Here is a 25,000-nt window from a genome sequence, read left to right as displayed (position 1 = left end):
CATGTGGTATCTCTCTCTAAATGACATGTGGTCTCTATCTAAATGACATGTGATCTCCCTCTCTAAATGACATGTGGTCTCTCTCTCTAAATGACATGTGATCTCTCTCTCTAAATGACATGTGATCTCTCTCTCTAAATGACATGTGGTATCTCTCTCTAAATGACATGTGGTCTCTCTCTCTAAATGACATGTGGTATCTCTCTCTAAATGACATGTGGTCTCTCTCTCTAAATGACATGTGGTCTCTCTCTCTCTAAATGACATGTGGTCTCTCTCTCTCTAAATGACATGTGGTCTCTCTCTCTCTAAATGACATGTGGTCTCTCTCTCTAAATGGCATGTGGTCTCTCTCTCTCTAAATGACATGTGGTCTCTCTCTCTCTAAATGACATGTGGTCTCTCTCTCTCTCTCTCTAAATGACATGTGGTCTCTCTCTCTCTAAATGACATGTGGTCTCTCTCTCTCTAAATGATATGTGGTCTCTCTCTCTCTAAATGACATGTGGTCTCTCTCTCTCTAAATGACATGTGGTCTCTCTCTCTCTAAATGACATGTGGTCTCTCTCTCTCTAAATGACATGTGGTCTCTCTCTCTAAATGACATGTGGTCTCTCTCTCTAAATGACAAGTGGTCTCTCTCTCTAATTGACATGTGGTCTCTCTCTCTAAATGACATGTGGTCTCTCTCTCTCTAAATGACATGTGGTCTCTCTCTCTAAATGACATGTGGTCTCTCTCTCTCTAAATGACATGTGGTCTCTCTCTCTCTAAATGACATGTGGTCTCTCTCTCTCTCTCTCTAAATGACATGTGGTCTCTCTCTCTCTAAATGACATGTGGTCTCTCTCTCTCTAAATGATATGTGGTCTCTCTCTCTCTAAATGACATGTGGTCTCTCTCTCTCTAAATGACATGTGGTCTCTCTCTCTCTAAATGACATGTGGTCTCTCTCTCTCTAAATGACATGTGGTCTCTCTCTCTCTAAATGACATGTGGTCTCTCTCTCTCTAAATGACATGTGGTCTCTCTCTCTAAATGACAAGTGGTCTCTCTCTCTAATTGACATGTGGTCTCTCTCTCTAAATGACATGTGGTCTCTCTCTCTAAATGACATGTGGTCTCTCTCTCTAAATGACATGTGGTCTTTCTCTCTCTAAATGACATGTGGTCTCTCTCTCGAAATGACATGTGGTCTCTCTAAATGACATGTGGTCTCTCTGTCTCTCTGGTCAAGTGATTGGGGGAGGCATGACAGAACACACACAGGGAGGGGGGAAGAGAGAGAGATCCCAGAACAGAGAGATGAAAGAGGGAGAGAGGAAAGGGGAGACTGCGATGTTCCCTCTCTGCAGTGAATGCTTCCCAGTGTCAAAGCGTTTGATGAAGGGAAAGGTACACAAGGCGGGCAGAGGAAGAGGAGGCTAATCCTGCAGCTGAATGGTAATAACCAACACAGATAACACTCCACCATGCAGCCTTTCAGGCCCCAGGCTTTTGTTCCTAAGCTTCGCCGGCTGCCTTTGAAGTACAGGGGGTAACAGAATCCAGGAAAGAGAAGGGCCCTCTTTCTGTATCTCTCTCTCTCTCTCTCTATCCCTCTCGCTCACTTCTCTCTTTCTATCCCTCTCTCTCCTCTCTCCCCTATCTCTCTATCCCTCTCTCTCTATCCCTCTCTATCTCTCTCTCTTCCCTATCTCTCTATCCCTCTCCCTCTCTATCTCTCTCTATCCCTCTCTCTCTATCCCACTCTCTCTTTCCCTCTCTCTCTTTCCCTCTCTCTCTCTCCTTCCTTCTCGCTCTCCTCCTCTCTCTATACCTCTCTCTCCTTCCCGCTCTCTCTCCTTCACTCTTGCTCTCCTCCTCTCTCTCCTTCCCTCTCGCTCTCCTCCTCTCTCTCTCTCCTTCCCTCTCGCTCTCCTCCTCCCCTCTCTCTCTCCTTCCCTCTCTCTCTCCTTCCCTCTCGCTCTCCTCCTCTCTCTCTCCTTCCCTCTCTCTCTCTCCTTCTCTCTCGCTCTCTCTCCTTCCCTCTCGCTCTCTCTCTCCTTCCCTCTCGCTCTCTCTCTCCTTCCCTCTCGCTCCTTCCCTCTCTCATTTGCCGACTCAACATGCCATTACCGGATTACGATCTCTGTATGTTTTGTGTGAGTGTGAGTGTGTGTGTGTGGAGCTGAAAGCTCTGGTCCGTTCCGCTCTCAGCCGTTCTCTGTAATTTGCTGTCACCAGAGATGATCTCATCAGGAAGAGAAATTGGTCATTACTTTGACTAAAATAAGTTTACAGTTTATGGATGTCAACACACTTGTTGCAGTCTCCCACAATAGGTGTTTCTGAATGTGGATTCCTTGTTTTTACTGATAAGAGAATTCTCCCATCCATGAACACCTCCTCACAAACCACTAGCTCAATCTGAAGAAGAAGATGAAGAAGACAAAGAAGATGATGAAGAAGGCAATAATTGAGAAGAAACAATAAGAATTTAAAAGAAGGGGGAGAAGAGCCTGAAGAGGAGAAGAGGGTGAAGTGGAGGAGGAGAAGAGGGTAAAGAGGAGGAGAAGAGGGTAAAGAGGAGGAGAAGAGGGTAAAGAAGAGGAGAAGAGGGTGAAGAGGAGGAGAAGAGGGTAAAGAAGAGGAGAAGAGGGTGAAGTGGAGGAGGAGAAGAGGGTAAAGAGGAGGAGAAGAGGGTAAAGAGGAGGAGAAGAGGGTAAAGAGGAGGAGAAGAGGGTGAAGAAGAGGAGGAAAAGAGGAAAAGAGGGAGAAGAGGAGGAGAAGAGGGTAGAGATGAGGAGAAGAGGAGGAGAAGAGGGTGAAGAAGAGGAGAAGAGGGTGAAGAAGAGAAGAGGAGGAGAAGAGGGTAGAGAGGAGGAGAAGAGGGTAGAGAGGAGAAGAGGGTAAAGAGGAGAAGAGGGTGAAGAAGAGGAGAAGAGGGTGAAGAGGGTGAAGAAGAGAAGAGGAGGAGAAGAGGGTAGACAGGAGAAGAGGGTAAAGAGGAGAAGAGGGTGAAGAAGAGGAGAAGAGGGTGAAGAAGAGAAGAGGAGGAGAAGAGGGTAGAGAGGAGGAGAAGAGGGTAGAGAGGAGGAGAAGAGGGTGAAGAGGAGGAGAAGGTGAAGTGGAGAAGGAGATGGTAAAGAGGAGGAGAAGAGGAGAAGAGGGTAAAGAGGAGGAGAAGGTGACGAGGAGGATGAGAAGGCGACGAGGAGGAGAAGAGGGTGATCTTTCTAGAAGAAGGAATGGCACCATGGTCCAGGGGCCTCCCACCCAGGGAGCGGTGAGGTCATGCCTCTGTGACCTAATAACAATGTAGCGCGTGGCCCCTGGGATTCCACCTTACAGAGACAGCCCCTTCATGTGGCAGAGGAACAATGCTCTCTCAACACAAGGACTGTGTCCCAAATGGCACCCTATTCCTTGCTCTGGTCAAAAGTAGTGCACTATATAGGGAATAGCGTGTCATTATGGACAGACAGTGTTTCCTATCTTCTATGGCTGTAGGGGAAATTCCACAATCCAAACGATGATGGTTTATTTGTGTTTTCAGAGGACAATACTGGTGCCTTTAAATCCTTTCAAGATTATAATTGTCATGATTCAGAAATGATTTGTCACTCTGCAGTGGCATAGTGCAGTAGACTCAAATATTTTTCCCGGGTAACACAAATATTAACTCCATCCGTGACTGAGTTGACAACCGTTACTCAAAACAGACATATAAAAAATATAAAAAGTTTAAAACAAACATTAGTAAAATCGGGAAAATGATTTATTTGAAAATCCCCAATAGAAACAACCAGTCTATCAGATCTTTCAGGCCCCTGGTGTTTCTTGGCTAGTTCCATCGTTTTTGTTCACATGCTAGGTTGTTTTTCAATATTAGTTTAGAGTTTGCTGCAACTCTCTGCTGCTCGTGAAGAGACACGGAGCTTCTCATCTGACGCTGACACAGAGTGCTGTTACCACGGTAACGGCCCGTCCCTTAATACTTGACAGTCGATTGACGCAGCCGTGTGTCGATCTAATTAACAATAATACAAAAAAAAAAAAAATCCCATCAATTTAAAAATAGAGATATCTGTTTTTTGTTGTTGTTGTTGCATTTGATACGTCTCAATCCACCGCATACGCCTATGTCGCACTTCCGCATCCGCGGTGAAAGGTGGCAAAGCTCGAGCGCCTGTTCATCAGACAGGAGACGTCCCCAAAATCAGTCTTCTCACAAACCGTCTGTAGCGTCAGAACGGTTTGGCCTACAAAACTAATATGACCACTTTATGGAAAGATGAGACTCTCACGAACACGATGGTGTTCACAAGTGACTCGTCTGAAGGAACCTGGTAACGGTTTCAAAAATGTATGGCAGTATGGAGGTAGTTTCGTGCCAACAAAAATAGATATACTGTATATACTTCCTGAGCTTTATTATATCTCCTAGTTATAGGACAGACACTTCAAAACCTTATTCCTTATGATTTATTTTATTTATAATTATGTGTCCAAATGCATTTCTATAGGCTATAGTATTAAAGGCCAAAATTCTATATTTTCTCAAATAATAATTAATTAATTATACCCCAAGAAAAAAGTTTGAAGTGCCTTTTAACAGGGTATGGTACACTGCTGGGGTTTTCCCTCTCAACAGTTTCCTGTGTGTATCAAGAATGGCCCACCACCCAAAGGACATCCAGCCAACTTGACACAACTGTGGGAAGCACTGGAGTCAACATGGGCCAGCATCCCTGGGGAAGCATTGGAGTCAACATGGGACCAGCATCCCTGGGGAAGCATTGGGGTCAACATGGGACCAGCATCCCTGGGGAAGCATTGGAGTCAACATGGGCCAGCATCCCTGGGGAAGCATTGGAGTCAACATGGGACCAGCATCCCTGGGGAAGCATTGGAGTCAACATGGGCCAGCATCCCTGGGGAAGCATTGGAGTCAACATGGGCCAGCATCCCTGGGGAAGCATTGGAGTCAACATGGGACCAGCATCCCTGGGGAAGCATTGGAGTCAACATGGGACCAGCATCCCTGAGGAAGCATTGGAGTCAACATGGGACCAGCATCCCTGGGGAAGCATTGGAGTCAACATGGGACCAGCATCCCTGGGGAAGCATTGGAGTCAACATGGGACCAGCATCCCTGGGGAAGCATTGGAGCCAACATGGACCAGCACCCCTGTGGAACGCTTTCTACACCTTGTAGAGACCCTGTGGAAGGCTTTCTACACCTTGTAGAGACCCTGTGGAAGGCTTTCTACACCTTGTAGAGACCCTGTGGAAGGCTTTCTACACCTTGTAGAGACCCTGTGGAAGGCTTTCTACACCTTGTAGAGACCCTGTGGAAGGCTTTCTACACCTTGTAGAGACCCTGTGGAAGGCTTTCTACACCTTGTAGAGACCCTGTGGAAGGCTTTCTACACCTTGTAGAGACCCTGTGGAAGGCTTTCTACACCTTGTAGAGACCCTGTGGAAGGCTTTCTACACCTTGTAGAGACCCTGTGGAAGGCTTTCTACACCTTGTAGAGACCCTGTGGAAGGCTTTCTACACCTTGTAGAGACCCTGTGGAAGGCTTTCTACACCTTGTAGAGACCCTGTGGAAGGCTTTCTACACCTTGTAGAGACCCCGTGGAAGGCTTTCTACACCTTGTAGAGACCCTGTGGAAGGCTTTCTACACCTTGTAGAGACCCATACCCCGATGAATTGAGGCTGTTCTGAAAACAAGGGTTGCAAAACTCAATACTAGGAAGATGTTTATAATGTTTTGTACACACTATGGCAAAAAAAACAATCTGTCTGGTAAAAACAATCTACCGGCCACAGAGTCTGCTGTCGTAAGCCAGTTTCTATGGACCCCGTGAGGTATACAACTGTCCTGTATAGGCTACCTGAACCTGCATGACATGAGCCGTCCTCGCGCTCTCTCCCAGCTTGGGGAGAAAGTTGTGAGTAAAACTAGTCTATTAATGCCGAAGTCAGTCCCACCCTCAAAACACTAGCTCACTATGGATTGTTTCATTATGCAGTGTTAATTTATTTTACCTTTTTTTTAACAGTTAAAAACAAATTCTTTGTTTCAATGATGGCCTAGGAACAGTGGGTTAACTGCCTTTTTCAGGGGCAGAACGACAGATTTTTACCTTGTTAGCTCAGGGATTCGAACTTGCAACCTTCCGTCAACTTACCTGGTAAAATAACAGATAATTAAATAGGTCTAGGTTGCGGGCCCGACTGTTTTCTATACTGAGTATTGCCACTCCAGACAGTCTTTCCAGAGAACATTGTGCATTATAGGTCCATTGGGCTGTACACAATTTAAAACTTAGTCTTGAATGATGCATGCCAAGATGTACCAGAGATAAGGGACTGTTGATATTGCAACCACACAACTCAAACATCGGTTCATCGATATGAACCAAATCGTTTTTTTTTTTGTTTTTTTTGGTGGTTCAGTCCCTCAAGAACTGTCGTCTGCTAAAGATGATTATCTGTGTGCATCTGCCAATTTATTGTCTTATTCAGTATCCACATGACCTGTCCCCAGAGCTTCCTATACGGTTCATGTGTTTCCATAATGTGTTGAGACCAGCAATTAAGGAGAATGAGAGTCTCAATTAACGACGTTACAGAACTGCTGTATTTCAACTCCCTTCCGCCCAGTTGCCCTGATGTTGCTTCGACAACCAAGATGTTTTCTGTTTAGTTTTTTTCATACCTGTCGCAGCCGAAGACAGATCGTTTTCTAAACTAAAACTCGTAGAAGAACTAGGCTTGCCTAAGAGGGGTTAGGCTCTCGGTCTGATATGGGCTTTTGAACACCTGAGTAAGCTTCACTCACTGCACTGGCGTCTTCGTAGCTTCAATCACGGCGTTTGTTCACTGATATCCCCTTTATACTGTTTTCTTTTCACTGTTTCAGTCACATTCCTGAAGCCCAAGAAACATACACTTAGCTTCCTAGTACATATGGAAATTAAAACGGTTGATGAATGATTTTTTTTTTAGGGTTACTGTCAAAATTATTTATTAATTTAAAAAAAATAAAAAAAATAGACATCGATGACATTAGCATGGGCCCACAGAGCTTGTGGGTCCCCTGCCTTAAATAAAAGATGGCTGCTGTTTTATGGGCTCTTAAACAAACGTGTTCTTATGTTCATTTTTTCGTTGGTTAAGAGCTCATCAGTAAACATTTTCACTGTAAGGTCTACCTCCACCTGTTGGTTATTAAGAGCTCATCAGTAAACATTTTCACTGTAAGGTCTACCTCCACCTGTTGGTTATTAAGGGCTCATCAGTAAACATTTTCACTGGAAGGTCTACCTCCACCTGTTGGTTATTAAGGGCTCATCAGTAAGCATTTTCACTGTAAGGTCTACCTACACCTGTTGGTTATTAAGGGCTCATCAGTAAACATGTTCACTGTAAGGTCTACCTCCACCTGTTGGTTATTAAGGGCTCATCAGTAAACATTTTCACTGTAAGGTCTACCTCCACCTGTTGGTTAAGAGCTCATCAGTAAGCATTTTCACTGTAAGGTCTACCTCCACCTGTTGGTTATTAAGGGCTCATCAGTAAGCATTTTCACTGTAAGGTCTACCTCCACCTGTTGGTTATTAAGGGCTCATCAGTAAGCATTTTCACTGTAAGGTCTACCTCCACCTGTTGGTTATTAAGGGCTCATCAGTCAGCATGTTCACTGTAAGGTCTACCTACACCTGTTGGTTAAGGGCTCATCAGTCAGCATTTTCACTGTAAGGTCTACCTACACCTGTTGGTTAAGAGCTCATCAGTCAGCATTTTCACTGTAAGGTCTACCTACACCTGTTGGTTATTAAGGGCTCCTCAGTAAACATTTTCACTGTAAGGTCTACCTACACCTGTTGGTTATTAAGGGCTCATCAGTCAGCATTCTCACTGTAAGGTCTACCTACACCTGTTGGTTATTAAGGGCTCATCAGTAAACATGTTCACTGTAAGGTCTACCTACACCTGTTGGTTATTAAGGGCTCATCAGTAAGCATTCTCACTGGAAGGTCTACCTACATGTAACAGTATAACTTTAGACTGTCCCCTCGCCCATACCCGGGCGCGAACCAGGGAAGCTCTGCACACATCAACAACAGTCACCCTCAAAGCATCGTTACCCATCGCTCCACAAAAGCCGCGGCCCTTGCAGAGCAAAGGGGGAACTACTACTTCCAGGTCTCAGAGCGAGTGACGTCACCGATTGAAACGCTACTAGCACGCACCACCGCTAACTAGTTAGCCATTTCGCATCGGCTACCTACACCTGTTGTATTAGGCACACGTGACAAATAACATTTGATTTGATTTTGATTTGAGGGTGATCCACAGGTGTCTGGTAGTGAGTGTGTCTGTCAGTGAGTGTCTGGTGGACCAAAACAGTTCCCACCCGGACGTTAGACAACATTCTGGAAGAGTTAATGTTTTACGGAGTCAACAAAAAGTGAGTTTTCTTTACTCAAGTGGTATACACAGTAGCAATTTAGTTTTCCCATCAGTTTGTTTTATGAACCTAAAACATAATTAAATGTAACATATTTTATATCCAAAATTCATATTCTATAAGGCAGATGGATTTGACAGTTTATGGTTGTGACAATGGTGATTTCAATATTGTTTGTTTAAATCTATCAAAAAGTAGAGAACTTTCCAGACCAGGAGTGGCCTTGTTGCACTACATGTAAAGAGGACATAAACAGGGGTCCTTTATGGTATAGCTGTCCGTGCTCATTCCTGATTCATTTAGGCTCAATTCCAGCCATTATTATGAGCCGTCCTCCCATCTGCACCCTCCACTGGATCATATGCTATCTGGGGGGGCCCAGGTATATATATATATGTATATGTATATATATATGTATATATATGTATATATATGTATATGTATGTATATGTATATATATGTATGTATATGTATATATATGTATATATGTATATATATATGTATATATGTATATATATACATATATGTATATATGTACACATATGTAAATATGTATATATATATATGTGTATATATATGTATATATGTATATATGTATATATATGTGTATATATATGTATATATATGTATATGTATATGTGTATATATATATGTATATGTGTATATGTATATGTATATATGTGTATATATATATACAGTACCAGTCAAACGTTTGGACACACCTACTCATTCAAGGGTTTTTCTTTCTTTTTTTTTACCATTGTAGAATAATAGCGAAGACATCAAAACTATGAAATAACACATATGGAATCATGAAGTAACCAAAAATAGTGTTAAACAAATCAAAATATATTTTATATTCTTCAAAGTAGCCACCCTTTGCCTTGATGACAGCTTTGCACACTCTTGGCACTCTCTCAACCAGCTTCACTCACCTGGAATTATTTTAATTAACAGGTGTGCCTTCTTAAAAGTTGATTTGTGGAATTTTTTTCCTTCTTAATGCGTTTGAGCCAATCAGTTGTGTTGTGACAAGGTAGAAGATAGCCCTATTTGGTAAAAGACCAAGTCCATATTATGGCAAAAATAGCTCAAATAAGCAAAGAGAAACGAAAGTCCATCATTACTTTAAGACATGAAGGTCAGTCAATCTGGAAGAATTCAAAAATTTGGAATGTTTCTTCAAGTGCAGTCACAAAAACCATCAAGCACTACGATGAATCTGGCTCTCATGAGGACCGCCACAGGAAAGGGAAACCCAGAGTTACCTCCGCTGCTGAGGGTAAGTTCATTAGAGTTACCAGCCTCAGAAATTGCAGCCAAAATAAATGCTTCACAGAGTTCAAGTAACAGACACATCTCAACATCAACTGTTCAGAGGAGACTGTGTGAATCAGGCCTTCATGGTCAAATTTAAAAAAAAACAAAAACAACACTACTAAAGGACACCAATAAGAAGAAGAGAGTTGGTTGGGCCAAGAAACACAAGCAATGGACTTTAGACATGGAAATATGTCCTTTGGTCTGGTGAGTCCAAATTTGAGATTTTTGGTTCCAACCGCCGTATCTTTGTGAGACGCAGAGTCGATGAACAGATGATCTCTGCATGTGTGGTTCCCACCGTGAAGCATGGAGGAGGAGGTGTGATGGGTTGGGGGTGCTTTGCTGGTGACATTGTCTGATCTATTTAGAATTCAAGGCACACTTAACCAGCAAGGCCATCACAGCATTCTGCAGTGATACGCCATCCCATCTGGTTTGCGCTGGGACTATCATTTGTTTTTCAACAGGACAATGACCCAAAACAACTCCAGGTTGTGTAAGGGCTTTTTGACCAAGAAGGAGAGTGATGGAGTACTGCATCAGATGACCTGGCCTCCACAATCACCCGACCTCAACTCAATTGAGATGGTTTGGAATGAGTTGGACCACATAGTGAAGTACTCAGTATATGTGGGAACTCCTTCAAAACTGTTGGAAAAGCATTCCAGGTGAAGCTGGTTGAGAGAATGCGAAGAGTGCAAAGCTGACATCAAGGCAAAGAGTGGCTACTTTGTAGAATCTTAAATATAACATATATTGATTTAAAACTTTTTGGGTAACTTATTTCATAGTTTTGATGTCTTCACTATTATTCTACAATGTAGAAAATAGTAAAACATCAAGAAAAACCCTTGAATGAGTAGGTGTGTCCCACACTTTTGACTGGTACTGTAAATAAATAAATGAATGAATAAATAAATAGATATATATATAGCCTAGGCTCCTTGTGAAGTCTTCATGACGCTCAATGTCTTTGAACATAAAAGAGGGTACATTTGCATCCTCATTACATGATTACCATCAATAGTTTATAACCGTGTTATGTGAGTTATACATAAACGTCTATTGTCCAGTGGTCTCAACAGCAGGTTACCAGATCACTGATAGGAGAGAGAAGACTTGTTTGAAAGGCATTGTTTTGTATGTAGATAAATAATATAATTTTGCCACTACACTGACTGTTATTGCCAGAGCTGTTCTCATAACAACGTTTATGAACAAGCACACCTCATTGCAAAAAAGCGATTCCAAATGGAACCTTCTTCTCCTTCTCTGTTCCAATAAAGAACGCGGGATGGGCCTGGCACGCGTCTGAGAATTTGACCAATGTTTTCAAAAGCGCAGATGGAGCAGATGTTTTGCACATGTCCTAGATGCGGCCTGGCGGCGCCCCGGCGCTTTGATCCGTGGCGGCAGGTCCACGACACCGACATGTAAAATACCGCAAGAGATGGGAATTACAATATTTAAAAAAGGAAACTGGTCAGAGAGCTCAAGCTGAATCTCTTTTAAAATCAATCATCTACTGCTACCGCGCGCATAGGCTTCTCTTTAAACCTCAAAATTGCGAGGTTGTTTGATCAGAATTGGGCCTTTGATGTAGGGAAAGCGTGAGAAACAATAGTTCAGAAGAAATGTGGACTAGTTTTTGAATGAAGGTTTTAAGTGTGGGGGATAGTCAGTGGCTCTTGTCTAGTTTATTGATCTTTACCGAGACAATCATTTCAAAGACATTCTTCATTTGAAGTTCGTTTTTTAAATGCATAATGTGGTTAATCAATGCATACTAAACATTGGCTATTAACCTATCGATTCAAAATAATAAGAAAAACAACCTTTATCATTGTTTTCTAAAAACAAAATGAATTGCAGCCTTATCGCCATATAGAATTGCACACTAGTCACCGCATTGCGCACTGGCTACAATTACGCGCATGTTCTCAGATCAATAGCCTTTGATAAAGCCTATCGATGACCACTAAAAGTATTACAATAGATGGAATCAAATACACACATTTTCCTCTTTTCAAATGAAAGTAGGCCTATAGACTAATGTGACTCTATCACCGTCTCCTACCTGTTCAGTAGCTTGCCAGGTGAAGTTGACGTTCTGGATATTGACAGGTATCGCAGGCATCCTCTGCTGGGCCTTTCTGAAGTCCGTTGTGAATGGAGCCATCTTTCCCTCTGACACGATCAAGATATCCTCCTCAAAACCTGTACAATAACACACACTAACATTTCAACAAGAGCATTTAAAAACACACGCGAAAGCGCATGGGGGTGTCTACAAAGTTTAACTCAGTCCAATATAATAGGGGTCACAGTGTATGTAACTCATCCCTTTAACCTTTAAAGTTATAATACATATTTTCTATTTAATAAGCTAATTCAAGTGACACTGTAACATTGGATTAATTGAAAAATAAACGCTACTTACCAATTAGGATTCTGGCTTGGTTGGCATCAATCCACATGTACAAACTTCCCTGCTGCTCCTGCGCAGCTTTGCACATCAAACCACCCAAAAGTAGAAGAAAGCACGTTTTGATGGGGGACAGAAGAACAGAGGCTGTCTCGGTAGCCATCCTGAGTTGCAAAAGCCTCTCAAATCTAACCCTTTAAATTGTAAATGTATCTCCGTTCGGCTCTCCTCGTAGTTCAATTGTGTGTCTGTGTATGCTGGGTTGGCCACTGTACTCAAGTCTGGTATGCGGTGTGTGAGCCTCTTTCATTGACAGTGAGACGCCTGCGCTACGTCGCAAGCTACTTGTACACAGCGGGCGCTGCAGGGAGGGTATGTGGCCACACGGTGGCGCAGTGGGACATGGGAAGTAGAGAGTTAGTGCACATTTAGTAAGGCTATGCCTGTCTATTGATTAATGCGGTAGGAAGTAAATAGAGTAACATGTTGACAAACAACTGGCACTATAAATACTTATTTATTGGTCTGAGTAGGGGTCTAATCTTTCCCTGATTTAATTTTTGCATTTAATTTTTACCCACACATCCGTTTTTCTGACGAATCCCAGTAAAAAAACAACAAACATAACAATCATTATAAATTATAGCCCACAAAACATTCACACGGTGATGAGAATTGCATGATGTAGCTAGCGGACCTATTCTCATAAAACAAAAATGTGTTTGTTGCATTGACTCAATTCAAGCCTCCAAAATAGGAAGAGGAAAAGGGTGGAGGGACGGGGGACGGGGGACGGGGGTGCTTCAAGACAAATCATCTCCCTGTGTGGTCTTTGTCTTATAAGGCCCATAAACTCTCCAAGATAAACACTTCAGATTGTGGTATGTCACCTGGTGCCCATATTCTACAGGGTGGTAATACTGAGGTATAAGAGTGGAAACGGTCGGGAAATGCAGAAATGCCAGACGTGTTATTTTATTGCATTCCAACAGAGTTTTGTCAATGACAATTTGTGTTATTCATTATTAAATATTTCAAATCAATATCACTAGATTACGGATATCACATGCCTCCAGTATGTAAATGCCATAGGCTACACTGAGTATAAAATGTTGTTTTTTTTTCATTCTTTTTTTATCATATTTTTCATTAATTAATTACTTTCCTAGTTAAATGAAGGTTACATTAAAATATATATATATATATATAATTTTTTTCCATAAAAAAACTCCTACAATAGAATGTTTCAAACCAGTAGACCTATAACCTGTATTAATCATGAAATTATTATTTGTGAACTTACAATAAATGTAGACTGCCTTTCCTACAACCCAATTCCACACATAACCACACTTTCATCTGGTATAAAGGTGACAGGACATGCCAACAGTATGTAAGGTGACAGGACATGCCTACAGTATGTAAGGCGACAGGACATGCCTACAGTATGTAAGGTGACAGGACATGCCTACAGTATGTAAGGTGACAGGACATGCCAACAGTATGTAAGGTGACAGGACATGCCTACAGTATGTAAGGTGACAGGACATGCCTACAGTATGTAAGATGACAGGACATGCCTACAGTATGTAAGGTGACAGGACATGCCTACAGTATGTAAGGCGACAGGACATGCCTACAGTATGTAAGGTGACAGGACATGCCTACAGTATGTAAGGCGACAGGACATGCCTACAGTATGTAAGGTGACAGGACATGCCTACAGTATGTAAGGTGACAAGACAGTCTCATACAGTATGTATGCACATATTATATATAGACTTTTTCTACTGTACTATTGACTGTATGTTTGTTTATTCCATGTGTAACTCTGTGTTGTTGTTTGTGTCGCACTGCTTTGCTTTATTCTTGGCCAGGTCGCAGTTGTAAATGAGAACTTGTTCTCAGCTAGCCTACCTGGTTAAATAAAATTTGAAATAAAAAATAAATAAAAATGTACTAGGCCTTTTACCATATCGTAAGGTGGTTTATGCAAAAACAGTCTACAGTACTCACAATACACAATAAATAATAGGCTATAGATTCCTGTAGACTATTACAGGAATTATGCACCGTTGGAGCTCGGCGCTTAAGTATTTCGCTGTACACTGAAACTACATCTGCGACCCTGAGTACGTGACTAAACAAACATCGAATCTACAGTAGCGAGATGCGGAAAATCACCAACCATGTATTTGATTGGATCAACATTTAGCCTCCAATACAAGGTAAACCTCCAAAATCAAAATTCACATAAAACAATGTGTTTATAAAACGACGCATTTTACAACTCTGTCAGACACTAGATATAACCTACTATTTATAAGTGACTGTTCTTATAGCAGGTCATTGAGACGTCTGCCCCCTGCCTGTAGACAGCTGACTGACTCCGGATACGGTTTTATTTTTTACTATTAGTTCGTCACTTCCGTTGCAGCTTTGAGGTTTTTTCCCCCCTCCGAGTAAAGATGGCGACGGCGCAGCTAACAGACGATGAGCTTTTCTCTGAGTTAAAGAGCTTTGGATTCACTCCAGGCCCGGTCTCCGAGAATACGAGACCGGTTTATTTGAAAAAACTAAAGAAACTACGTGAGGAACAACAACAGAAAGGAGGAACCAGAGCGGGGAAAAACCGAAACAGCAGCAGTATCAACAACAACAGTAGTAGCGGTGGTAACGGCAACTACACAGCGGCGGCGGCGGGAGCTTCGGGATGCGGAGCCAGGCCAGCTAGTCGTGACGTCACGCCCCGGAGCCCCGGTGGTCGACCGGTCCTGAACGAAAAGCGAACTGGTGGAGCGGGGAAGTTCGTATTGGGTTTTAGTTCGGACGAATCGGACGTAGATGACCCGAAGAAAAAACGAGGAGCGAACCACAGCGGTAGGAGAGACCGAGGTTCCGCGTATCAACAACAGATCAGGCCTACAACGGGAGCTGCTACCGCCACTCGGAAGAGCCTGGGAGTCGCTGTGAGTACCAGCAGTAACAACTCTTCTCCCGTCGGGCTGCTGGAGGGGAGGAGAAGCGGACCCGGTTCTCTCGGTTGGGTGGACCGGGGAAAATCGAGCCTCGAGGTCTCGCGGGCCGCGGAAGTGAAGGGTTACGACGAAGAGCCCGAAGAAGACGACGATTTTCAAGGGGAGACTGAGAGAGACAGTCGGTCTCTGAATGGGAACAGGACGTCTTACTCACTGAACGCCAGTAGTAAGAAAGTCGGTGATTACTCAGATTCGGAGGAAGAGGAAGAAGGGGGGATAATATCTGGGCAGGACCGTCAACGAGACCGGCGCTTACAGCAACACTACTCCAGACGGAGTCACTCCTCCAAGCCGTCTCCCTGCAGAAGTGTCAGGGGGGCAGAGAGCGGACAGGAAACGACTGGCGGCATGGCAATCAGGCTAAACGACACGCCTGGCGCTAGTAGGAGTCGACTAGACATGATGGGAGGCCGGGGGGAGGAGGAGGAGGAAGAAGAAGAGGAAGAGGGAAAGGAACGAGGCCCCGGCGAATCGTCCCTGAGCGGGAGCTTGCTGCGACGCCATTACCCCAGGGGGACCATCTACGTGTCGGCTGTGATGGGGGAGAGCGACCGCGGCAGCCCCGGGGAAAGCAGCGGCAACAATTCCCCGTCCTCCGCCTACAACAAAAACCACATCGACAGCGGGGATGGCGCCACAAGTAGCAGCAGCAGCCGATTCAGCATCGGCCTGAGACCGCGATTCTCCAACTACAACAGTCTATCCGCTACTTACCGACCCAACCATTCAAATCATAGCGGTCCCAACCATGCCTACAGCCAGTCGAGTCTCAAGCAGAAGCACACGGTACCGGAGGATGAGCTGCTCCAGCAATTCAAGCGGGAGGAGGTGGGGTCGTCCACCGGTGGTTGGGGGTTCAGTGCCCACTACCTGTCCATGTTCCTGCTCATGGCCGCCTGCCTGTTCTTCCTCCTGCTCGGCCTCATGTATCTCCGGATGAGGGGGTCTGGAGCCTCTGAGGTCGATGTTGTCGGTAAGTATCCAGCCGAGTAAACTGTAACTTCCTAAACATAGCGAGCTAGTAGTGTTTTGTCTCTCAATCCAATCCATCATTTTGTAGTGAGGTTTACTGTTCAATTGTAGCATTATTTAAAGCTTCAGTTTGCTTCCAAATTGCAGTATAATATCAATATTTAAAACTGTTTGATAACCAGCCCAGGTATTTTGTAATATTAGTGACTGACTGTCTAGATGGGATTATTAGTGACTGACTGTCTAGATAGGATTATTAGTGACTGACTGTCTAGATACTGCTTTATACATAGGATTATTAGTGACTGACTGTCTCTACTGCTTTATACATAGGATTATTAGTGACTGACTGTCTAGATACTGCTTTATACATAGGATTATTAGTGACTGACTGTCTAGATAGGATTATGTGACTGACTGTCTAGATACTGCTTTATACATAGGATTATTAGTGACTGACTGTCTAGATAGGATTATTAGTGACTGACTGTCTAGATACTGCTCTATACATAGGATTATTAGTGACTGACTGTCTAGATACTGCTCTATACATAGGATTATTAGTGACTGACTGTCTAGATAGGATTATTAGTGACTGACTGTCTAGATACTGCTTTATACATAGGATTATTAGTGACTGACTGTCTCTACTGCTTTATACATAGGATTATTAGTGACTGACTGTCTAGATAGGATTATTAGTGACTGACTGTCTAGATACTGCTTTATACATAGGATTATTAGTGACTGACTGTCTCTACTGCTTTATACATAGGATTATTAGTGACTGACTGTCTAGATACTGCTTTATACATAGGATTATTAGTGACTGACTGTCTAGATAGGATTATAAGTGACTGACTGTCTAGATACTGCTCTATACATAGGATTATTAGTGACTGACTGTCTAGATAGGATTATTAGTGACTGACTGTCTAGATACTGCTTTATACATAGTATTATTAGTGACTGACTGTCTAGATACTGCTTTATACATAGGATTATTAGTGACTGACTGTCTAGATACTGCTCTATACATATGATTATTAGTGACTGACTGTCTCTACTGCTTTATACATAGGATTATTAGTGACTGACTGTCTAGATACTGCTTTATACATAGGATTATTAGTGACTGACTGTCTCTACTGCTTTATACATAGGATTATTAGTGACTGACTGTCTCTACTGCTTTATACATAGGATTATTAGTGACTGACTGTCTCTACTGCTTTATACATAGGATTATTAGTGACTGACTGTCTAGATACTGCTTTAATTATACATAGGATTATTAGTGACTGACTGTCTAGATACTGCTTTATACATAGGATTATTAGTGACTGACTGTCTAGATACTGCTTTATACATAGGATTATTAGTGACTGACTGTCTAGATAGGATTATTAGTGACTGACTGTCTAGATACTGCTTTATACATAGGATTATTAGTGACTGACTGTCTCTACTGCTTTATACATAGGATTATTAGTGACTGACTGTCTAGATAGGATTATTAGTGACTGACTGTCTAGATACTGCTTTATACATAGGATTATTAGTGACTGACTGTCTCTACTGCTTTATACATAGGATTATTAGTGACTGACTGTCTAGATAGGATTATTAGTGACTGACTGTCTAGATACTGCTTTATACATAGGATTATTAGTGACTGACTGTCTAGATACTGCTTTATACATAGGATTATTAGTGACTGACTGTCTCTACTGCTTTATACATAGGATTATTAGTGACTGACTGTCTAGATACTGCTTTATACATAGGATTATTAGTGACTGACTGTCTAGATAGGATTATAAGTGACTGACTGTCTAGATACTGCTTTATACATAGGATTATTAGTGACTGACTGTCTAGATAGGATTATTAGTGACTGACTGTCTAGATACTGCTCTATACATAGGATTATTAGTGACTGACTGTCTAGATAGGATTATAAGTGACTGACTGTCTAGATACTGCTCTATACATAGGATTATTAGTGACTGACTATCTAGATAGGATTATTAGTGACTGACTGTCTAGATACTGCTTTATACATAGGATTATTAGTGACGGACTGTCTAGATACTGCTTTATACATAGGATTATTAGTGTCTGACTGTCTAGATACTGCTCTATACATATGATTATTAGTGACTGACTGTCTCTACTGCTTTATACATAGGATTATTAGTGACTGACTGTCTAGATACTGCTTTATACATAGGATTATTAGTGACTGACTGTCTCTACTGCTTTATACATAGGATTATTAGTGACTGACTGTCTAGATAGGATTATTAGTGACTGACTGTCTAGATACTGCTTTATACATAGGATTATTAGTGACTGACTGTCTCTACTGCTTTATACATAGGATTATTAGTGACTGACTGTCTAGATAGGATTATTAGTGACTGACTGTCTAGATACTGCTTTATACATAGGATTATTAGTGACTGACTGTCTCTACTGCTTTATACATAGGATTATTAGTGACTGACTGTCTAGATAGGATTATTAGTGACTGACTGTCTAGATACTGCTTTATACATAGGATTATTAGTGACTGACTGTCTAGATACTGCTTTATACATAGGATTATTAGTGACTGACTGTCTCTACTGCTTTATACACAGGATTATTAGTGACTGACTGTCTAGATACTGCTTTATACATAGGATTATTAGTGACTGACTGTCTAGATAGGATTATAAGTGACTGACTGTCTAGATACTGCTTTATACATAGGATTATTAGTGACTGACTGTCTAGATAGGATTATTAGTGACTGACTGTCTAGATACTGCTCTATACATAGGATTATTAGTGACTGACTGTCTAGATAGGATTATAAGTGACTGACTGTCTAGATACTGCTCTATACATAGGATTATTAGTGACTGACTGTCTAGATAGGATTATTAGTGACTGACTGTCTAGATACTGCTTTATACATAGGATTATTAGTGACTGACTGTCTAGATACTGCTTTATACATAGGATTATTAGTGACTGACTGTCTAGATAGGATTATTAGTGACTGACTGTCTAGATACTGCTTTATACATAGGATTATTAGTGACTGACTGTCTCTACTGCTTTATACATAGGATTATTAGTGACTGACTGTCTAGATAGGATTATTAGTGACTGACTGTCTAGATACTGCTTTATACATAGGATTATTAGTGACTGACTGTCTCTACTGCTTTATACATAGGATTATTAGTGACTGACTGTCTAGATAGGATTATTAGTGACTGACTGTCTAGATACTGCTTTATACATAGGATTATTAGTGACTGACTGTCTAGATACTGCTTTATACATAGGATTATTAGTGACTGACTGTCTCTACTGCTTTATACATAGGATTATTAGTGACTGACTGTCTAGATACTGCTTTATACATAGGATTATTAGTGACTGACTGTCTAGATAGGATTATAAGTGACTGACTGTCTAGATACTGCTTTATACATAGGATTATTAGTGACTGACTGTCTAGATAGGATTATTAGTGACTGACTGTCTAGATACTGCTCTATACATAGGATTATTAGTGACTGACTGTCTAGATAGGATTATAAGTGACTGACTGTCTAGATACTGCTCTATACATAGGATTATTAGTGACTGACTATCTAGATAGGATTATTAGTGACTGACTGTCTAGATACTGCTTTATACATAGGATTATTAGTGACGGACTGTCTAGATACTGCTTTATACATAGGATTATTAGTGTCTGACTGTCTAGATACTGCTCTATACATATGATTATTAGTGACTGACTGTCTCTACTGCTTTATACATAGGATTATTAGTGACTGACTGTCTAGATACTGCTTTATACATAGGATTATTAGTGACTGACTGTCTCTACTGCTTTATACATAGGATTATTAGTGACTGACTGTCTAGATAGGATTATTAGTGACTGACTGTCTAGATACTGCTTTATACATAGGATTATTAGTGACTGACTGTCTCTACTGCTTTATACATAGGATTATTAGTGACTGACTGTCTAGATAGGATTATTAGTGACTGACTGTCTAGATACTGCTTTATACATAGGATTATTAGTGACTGACTGTCTCTACTGCTTTATACATAGGATTATTAGTGACTGACTGTCTAGATAGGATTATTAGTGACTGACTGTCTAGATACTGCTTTATACATAGGATTATTAGTGACTGACTGTCTAGATACTGCTTTATACATAGGATTATTAGTGACTGACTGTCTCTACTGCTTTATACACAGGATTATTAGTGACTGACTGTCTAGATACTGCTTTATACATAGGATTATTAGTGACTGACTGTCTAGATAGGATTATAAGTGACTGACTGTCTAGATACTGCTTTATACATAGGATTATTAGTGACTGACTGTCTAGATAGGATTATTAGTGACTGACTGTCTAGATACTGCTCTATACATAGGATTATTAGTGACTGACTGTCTAGATAGGATTATAAGTGACTGACTGTCTAGATACTGCTCTATACATAGGATTATTAGTGACTGACTGTCTAGATAGGATTATTAGTGACTGACTGTCTAGATACTGCTTTATACATAGGATTATTAGTGACTGACTGTCTAGATACTGCTTTATACATAGGATTTTTAGTGACTGACTGTCTAGATACTGCTCTATACATATGATTATTAGTGACTGACTGTCTCTACTGCTTTATACATAGGATTATTAGTGACTGACTGTCTAGATCAGGGGTGTCAAAGTCAAATGGACGGAGGGCCAAATAAAAAATTTAGCTACAAGCCGAGGGCCGGACTGTTCGAATGTTCATTGAAAATTTTTTAAATGACGCATATAGTCTAGTGAACCTAATTGAACCTACTGAAAACCTAACAAATATATTCCAATATGATCAGATAAATAAAGCAATATTTTCTTATGGCTCTGTCAGTAATCTTTAATTTTCAACAGACACAAAAGACAAATTTCCTTTATATAAAAATCCCCATAACATGAACATTAAATGAAAGAAACCGGTATTCAAGGCACCATCAGTAGCCTATATTTTCTATTTTAGCAAAAGTGGGCTAAATTTACTTCAAAGAAAAAAACAATAATAGCAATTTTCTATCATCCACTCAACTGAAATATTTTTAAAATATAATTGGATTGAAATACAATAAAATAAAGTGCAAAAAACTGGCCTTGACAGCAGCCTGGCCTTGTGATTTGGCTTTTTTGAACAGAGCCTGTCGAGATTTGAGGCCTCGTTTTAATTCCTCTGCCTTTTGTAGCCTTTGTTCCATGTCCATATTCTTGTTTTTGTCCGCGTGTTTCGTTTCATAATGTCGTCTCAGATTATACTCTTTCAGTACCGCCACACTTTCTCCACACAGAAGACACACAGGTTTTCCAGCTACCTCCGTGAACATATACTCCGACTCCCACCTTGTTTGAAACCCCCGGTTCTCAGTGTCCACCTTCCGTTTTGCCATTTTTGATGGGTATCTGAAAGTTAATTTTACTGTGATGCTGACGACTGCTGTGCCAATAAATATTGAAATGAAGCAGCCTACTGCTCGGTGCGTCACCGTTGCATTGTGGGAAATGTAGTATTGGTGCGTGTAAAAGATCTGCGGGCTGCCGGCTTGCTGCGGTCTGCGGGCCGGTTCTAATAATAAATCAAGATCATCCCAGGGGCCGTAAAAAACCTTCTCGCGGGCCGGATGTGGCCCGCGGGCCTTGACTCTGACATATGTGGTCTAGATACTGCTTTATACATAGGATTATTAGTGACTGACTGTCTCTACTGCTTTATACATAGGATTATTAGTGACTGACTGTCTCTACTGCTTTATACATAGAATTATTAGTGACTGACTGTCTAGGTACTGCTTTAATTATACATAGGATTATTAGTGACTGACTGTCTAGATACTGCTTTATACATAGGATTATTAGTGACTGACTGTCTAGATACTGCTTTATACATAGGATTATTAGTGACTGACTGTCTAGATACTGCTTTATACATAGGATTATTAGTGACTGACTGTCTCTACTGCTTTATACATAGGATTATTAGTGACTGACTGTCTAGATAGGATTATTAGTGACTGACTGTCTAGATACTGCTTTATACATAGGATTATTAGTGAATGACTGTCTCTACTGCTTTATACATAGGATTATTAGTGACTGACTGTCTAGATACTGCTTTATACATAGGATTATTAGTGACTGACTGTCTAGATAGGATTATTAGTGACTGACTGTCTAGATAGGATTATTAGTGACTGACTGTCTAGATACTGCTTTATACATAGGATTATTAGTGACTGACTGTCTCTACTGCTTTATACATAGGATTATTAGTGACTGACTGTCTAGCTACTGCTCTATACATAGGATTATTAGTGACTGACTGTCTAGATACTGCTCTATACATAGGATTATTAGTGACTGACTCTCTAGATAGGATTATTAGTGACTGACTGTCTAGATAGGATTATTAGTGACTGACTGTCTAGATAGGATTATTAGTGACTGACTGTCTAGATAGGATTATTAGTGACTGACTGTCTAGATAGGATTATTAGTGACTGACTGTCTAGATAGGATTATTAGTGACTGACTGTCTAGATAGGATTATTAGTGACTGACTGTCTAGATACTGCTCTATACATAGGATGGCCTGAAGTTTTCGCCTTGTGCAATGGACATTGTAATGTGAAAATAATCTTAACAGAAGTTTTGAATTGCTACTCACATATTTTGAAATTGGTACATTTTTTAATTCAGCGAGGAAACAATAAGAAGATATGTAAAACATACACTCTGCAGAAATGATTTCCCATAGTTAACACTACATACAGTAGTGGGGCGGCAGTGTAGCCTAGTGGTTAGAGTGGAGGGGCGGCAGGGTAGCCTAGTGGTTAGAGTGGAGGCAGGGTAGCCTAGTGGTTAGAGCATTGGACTAGTAACCGAAAGGTTGCAAGTTCAAATCCCCTAGCTGACAAGGTAAAAAATCTGTCGTTCTGCCCCTGAACAAGGCAGTTAACCCACTGTTCCTAACCCGTCATTGAAAATAAGAATTTGATCTTAACTGACTTGACTAGTAAAATAAAGGTAAAATAAAAAAATATATATTTTTGTATTCTGCACAGAGTCACTTGTTGTCTGACATCAAAATCAGTTATTTGCCTCTTAGCAGAAAATCGCTGCAGGGAACCTAAAAGTTTATGCCTCAAAAACAATGATTTCACAGGACTCATTTAGTGTGTAAAGAAGCGGGCTGTTGTGTCGTCACCACCCCCCCCCCCTTTAGCCATTCACACCTTCAGAGACGGGAAGTCCTACATCACCATTCTACATAGAGGGACACTTCTTCTTTATGGACGGCACAGCAGACATTTTAGCATGTCAGCATGGACAGCAACCTCCATCCGTTGGCTTCCGTAGCTAACTATCGGCCTACTAGCCCGTTCAACCCCACTGTGTGTGTTTCAGAGTATGCTCATAGAAATGACTCGATTTAAAGCCTTTTAATACAGATACTGTAGTATTTACTGTGAGCTATTAAACCTATAGACCTAAGCAAATGACTAGCATTAGCCAAATCAGCAGGTAAGATGCCTATGGCTGTCTGGACACTGCAGCTACACCCTTATGCTACCTCCCAACTGCACCAGTGAGTGCCGTCAAAGCCACAAAACACATGAAATATTCAATGACCCTTTCAGCAGCATTTTACAGTGCAGTTAGTTTCTCAGTACATGCATATGTAACCCCAACCATTGTGTATTTTAGACAAATTCGTGCCTCTGGGTTTTCATTCATTATAATTAAACCGTTCACTACCGACTCTCTGTATAGGAAGCATTTCATGTGGGGAGGGCAAGTGAGGAAGTGTTGAATAATGGACGGTGTCTGAGACAGAGAGTGGTGGTGTGAGGTCACTGCAGAGACTGGGCCTGGGGGGGGGAGAGGAGACTGGGGCAGGCCGGGGGTGAGAGGAGACTGGGGCAGGCCGGGGGGGAGAGGAGACTGGGGCAGGCCAGGGGGGAATCGGGTGCTGGCGGCAGGGAGCCTAGCGGTTAAGAGCATTGGGCCAGTAAGCGAAAGGTTGCTGGTTCGAATCTCCAAGCCAACTATGTGGAAAAATCTGTCGGTGCCCTTGAGCTAGTCACTTAACCCTAATTGCTCCTGTAAGTCTCTCTGGATAAGAGAATCAGCTAAATGACCCTACTGTAAGTCTCTCTGGATAAGAGAATCAGCTAAATGACTCACTACTGTAAGTCTCTCTGGATAAGAGAGTCTGCTAAATGACTCACTACTGTAAGTCTCTCTGGATAAGAGAGTCTGCTAAATGACTCCCTACTGTAAGTCTCTCTGGATAAGAGAATCAGCTAAATGACTCCCTACTGTAAGTCTCTCTGGATAAGAGAATCAGCTAAATGACTCCCTACTGTAAGTCTCTCTGGATAAGAGAATCAGCTAAATGACTCACTACTGTAAGTCTCTCTGGATAAGAGAATCAGCTAAATGACTCACTACTATAAGTCTCTGGATAAGAGAATCAGCTAAATGACTCCCTACTGTAAGTCTCTCTGGATAAGAGCGTCTGTTAAATGACTCAAATGTTTGTAAAATGTACATTTGAGATGCAGATGAGGAGCAGAGCAGGAAGTACAGAGTGACCAGTGATTTCCCCTGTCTAGGACACACACACACCCCAAACACACTTACTGCTCTGTTAGTAGGTGCAGCAGG

At 41.5% G+C, this 25,000-nt stretch overlaps 2 protein-coding genes across 2 annotated transcripts in view; one reads left to right on the top strand and one right to left on the bottom strand.

Moving 5' to 3' along the window:
• The window catches only part of LOC135515262 (wnt inhibitory factor 1-like), a 50,158-nt gene extending 37,648 nt beyond the window's left edge, over positions 1-12,510 (bottom strand). Inside the window, exons 1-2 of the mRNA XM_064938959.1 lie at positions 12,230-12,510; positions 11,867-12,006 (exon numbers count right to left, since the gene is read on the bottom strand). Of these exons, the coding sequence (XP_064795031.1) occupies positions 11,867-12,006; positions 12,230-12,377 (288 nt within the window). The 5' untranslated portion in view covers positions 12,378-12,510. The remainder of the gene's footprint in view (positions 1-11,866; positions 12,007-12,229) is intronic.
• Positions 12,511-14,656: 2,146 nt separating this feature from the next.
• LOC135516561 (inner nuclear membrane protein Man1-like) lies at positions 14,657-16,245 on the top strand. Its single transcript, XM_064940911.1, has one exon. It carries the CDS (start codon positions 14,683-14,685, stop codon positions 16,243-16,245), a length of 1,563 nt encoding a protein of 520 aa, XP_064796983.1. The 5' UTR covers positions 14,657-14,682.
• The last annotated feature ends 8,755 nt before the right edge of the window (positions 16,246-25,000 follow it).

This window comes from Oncorhynchus masou, chromosome 27 (assembly GCF_036934945.1).
Source record: "Oncorhynchus masou masou isolate Uvic2021 chromosome 27, UVic_Omas_1.1, whole genome shotgun sequence".
In the NCBI taxonomy this organism is placed as follows: Eukaryota; Metazoa; Chordata; class Actinopteri; order Salmoniformes; family Salmonidae; genus Oncorhynchus; species Oncorhynchus masou.
Note: the sequence above shows the minus strand (reverse complement) of the source record. Positions and strands in the feature narration are given on the sequence as shown.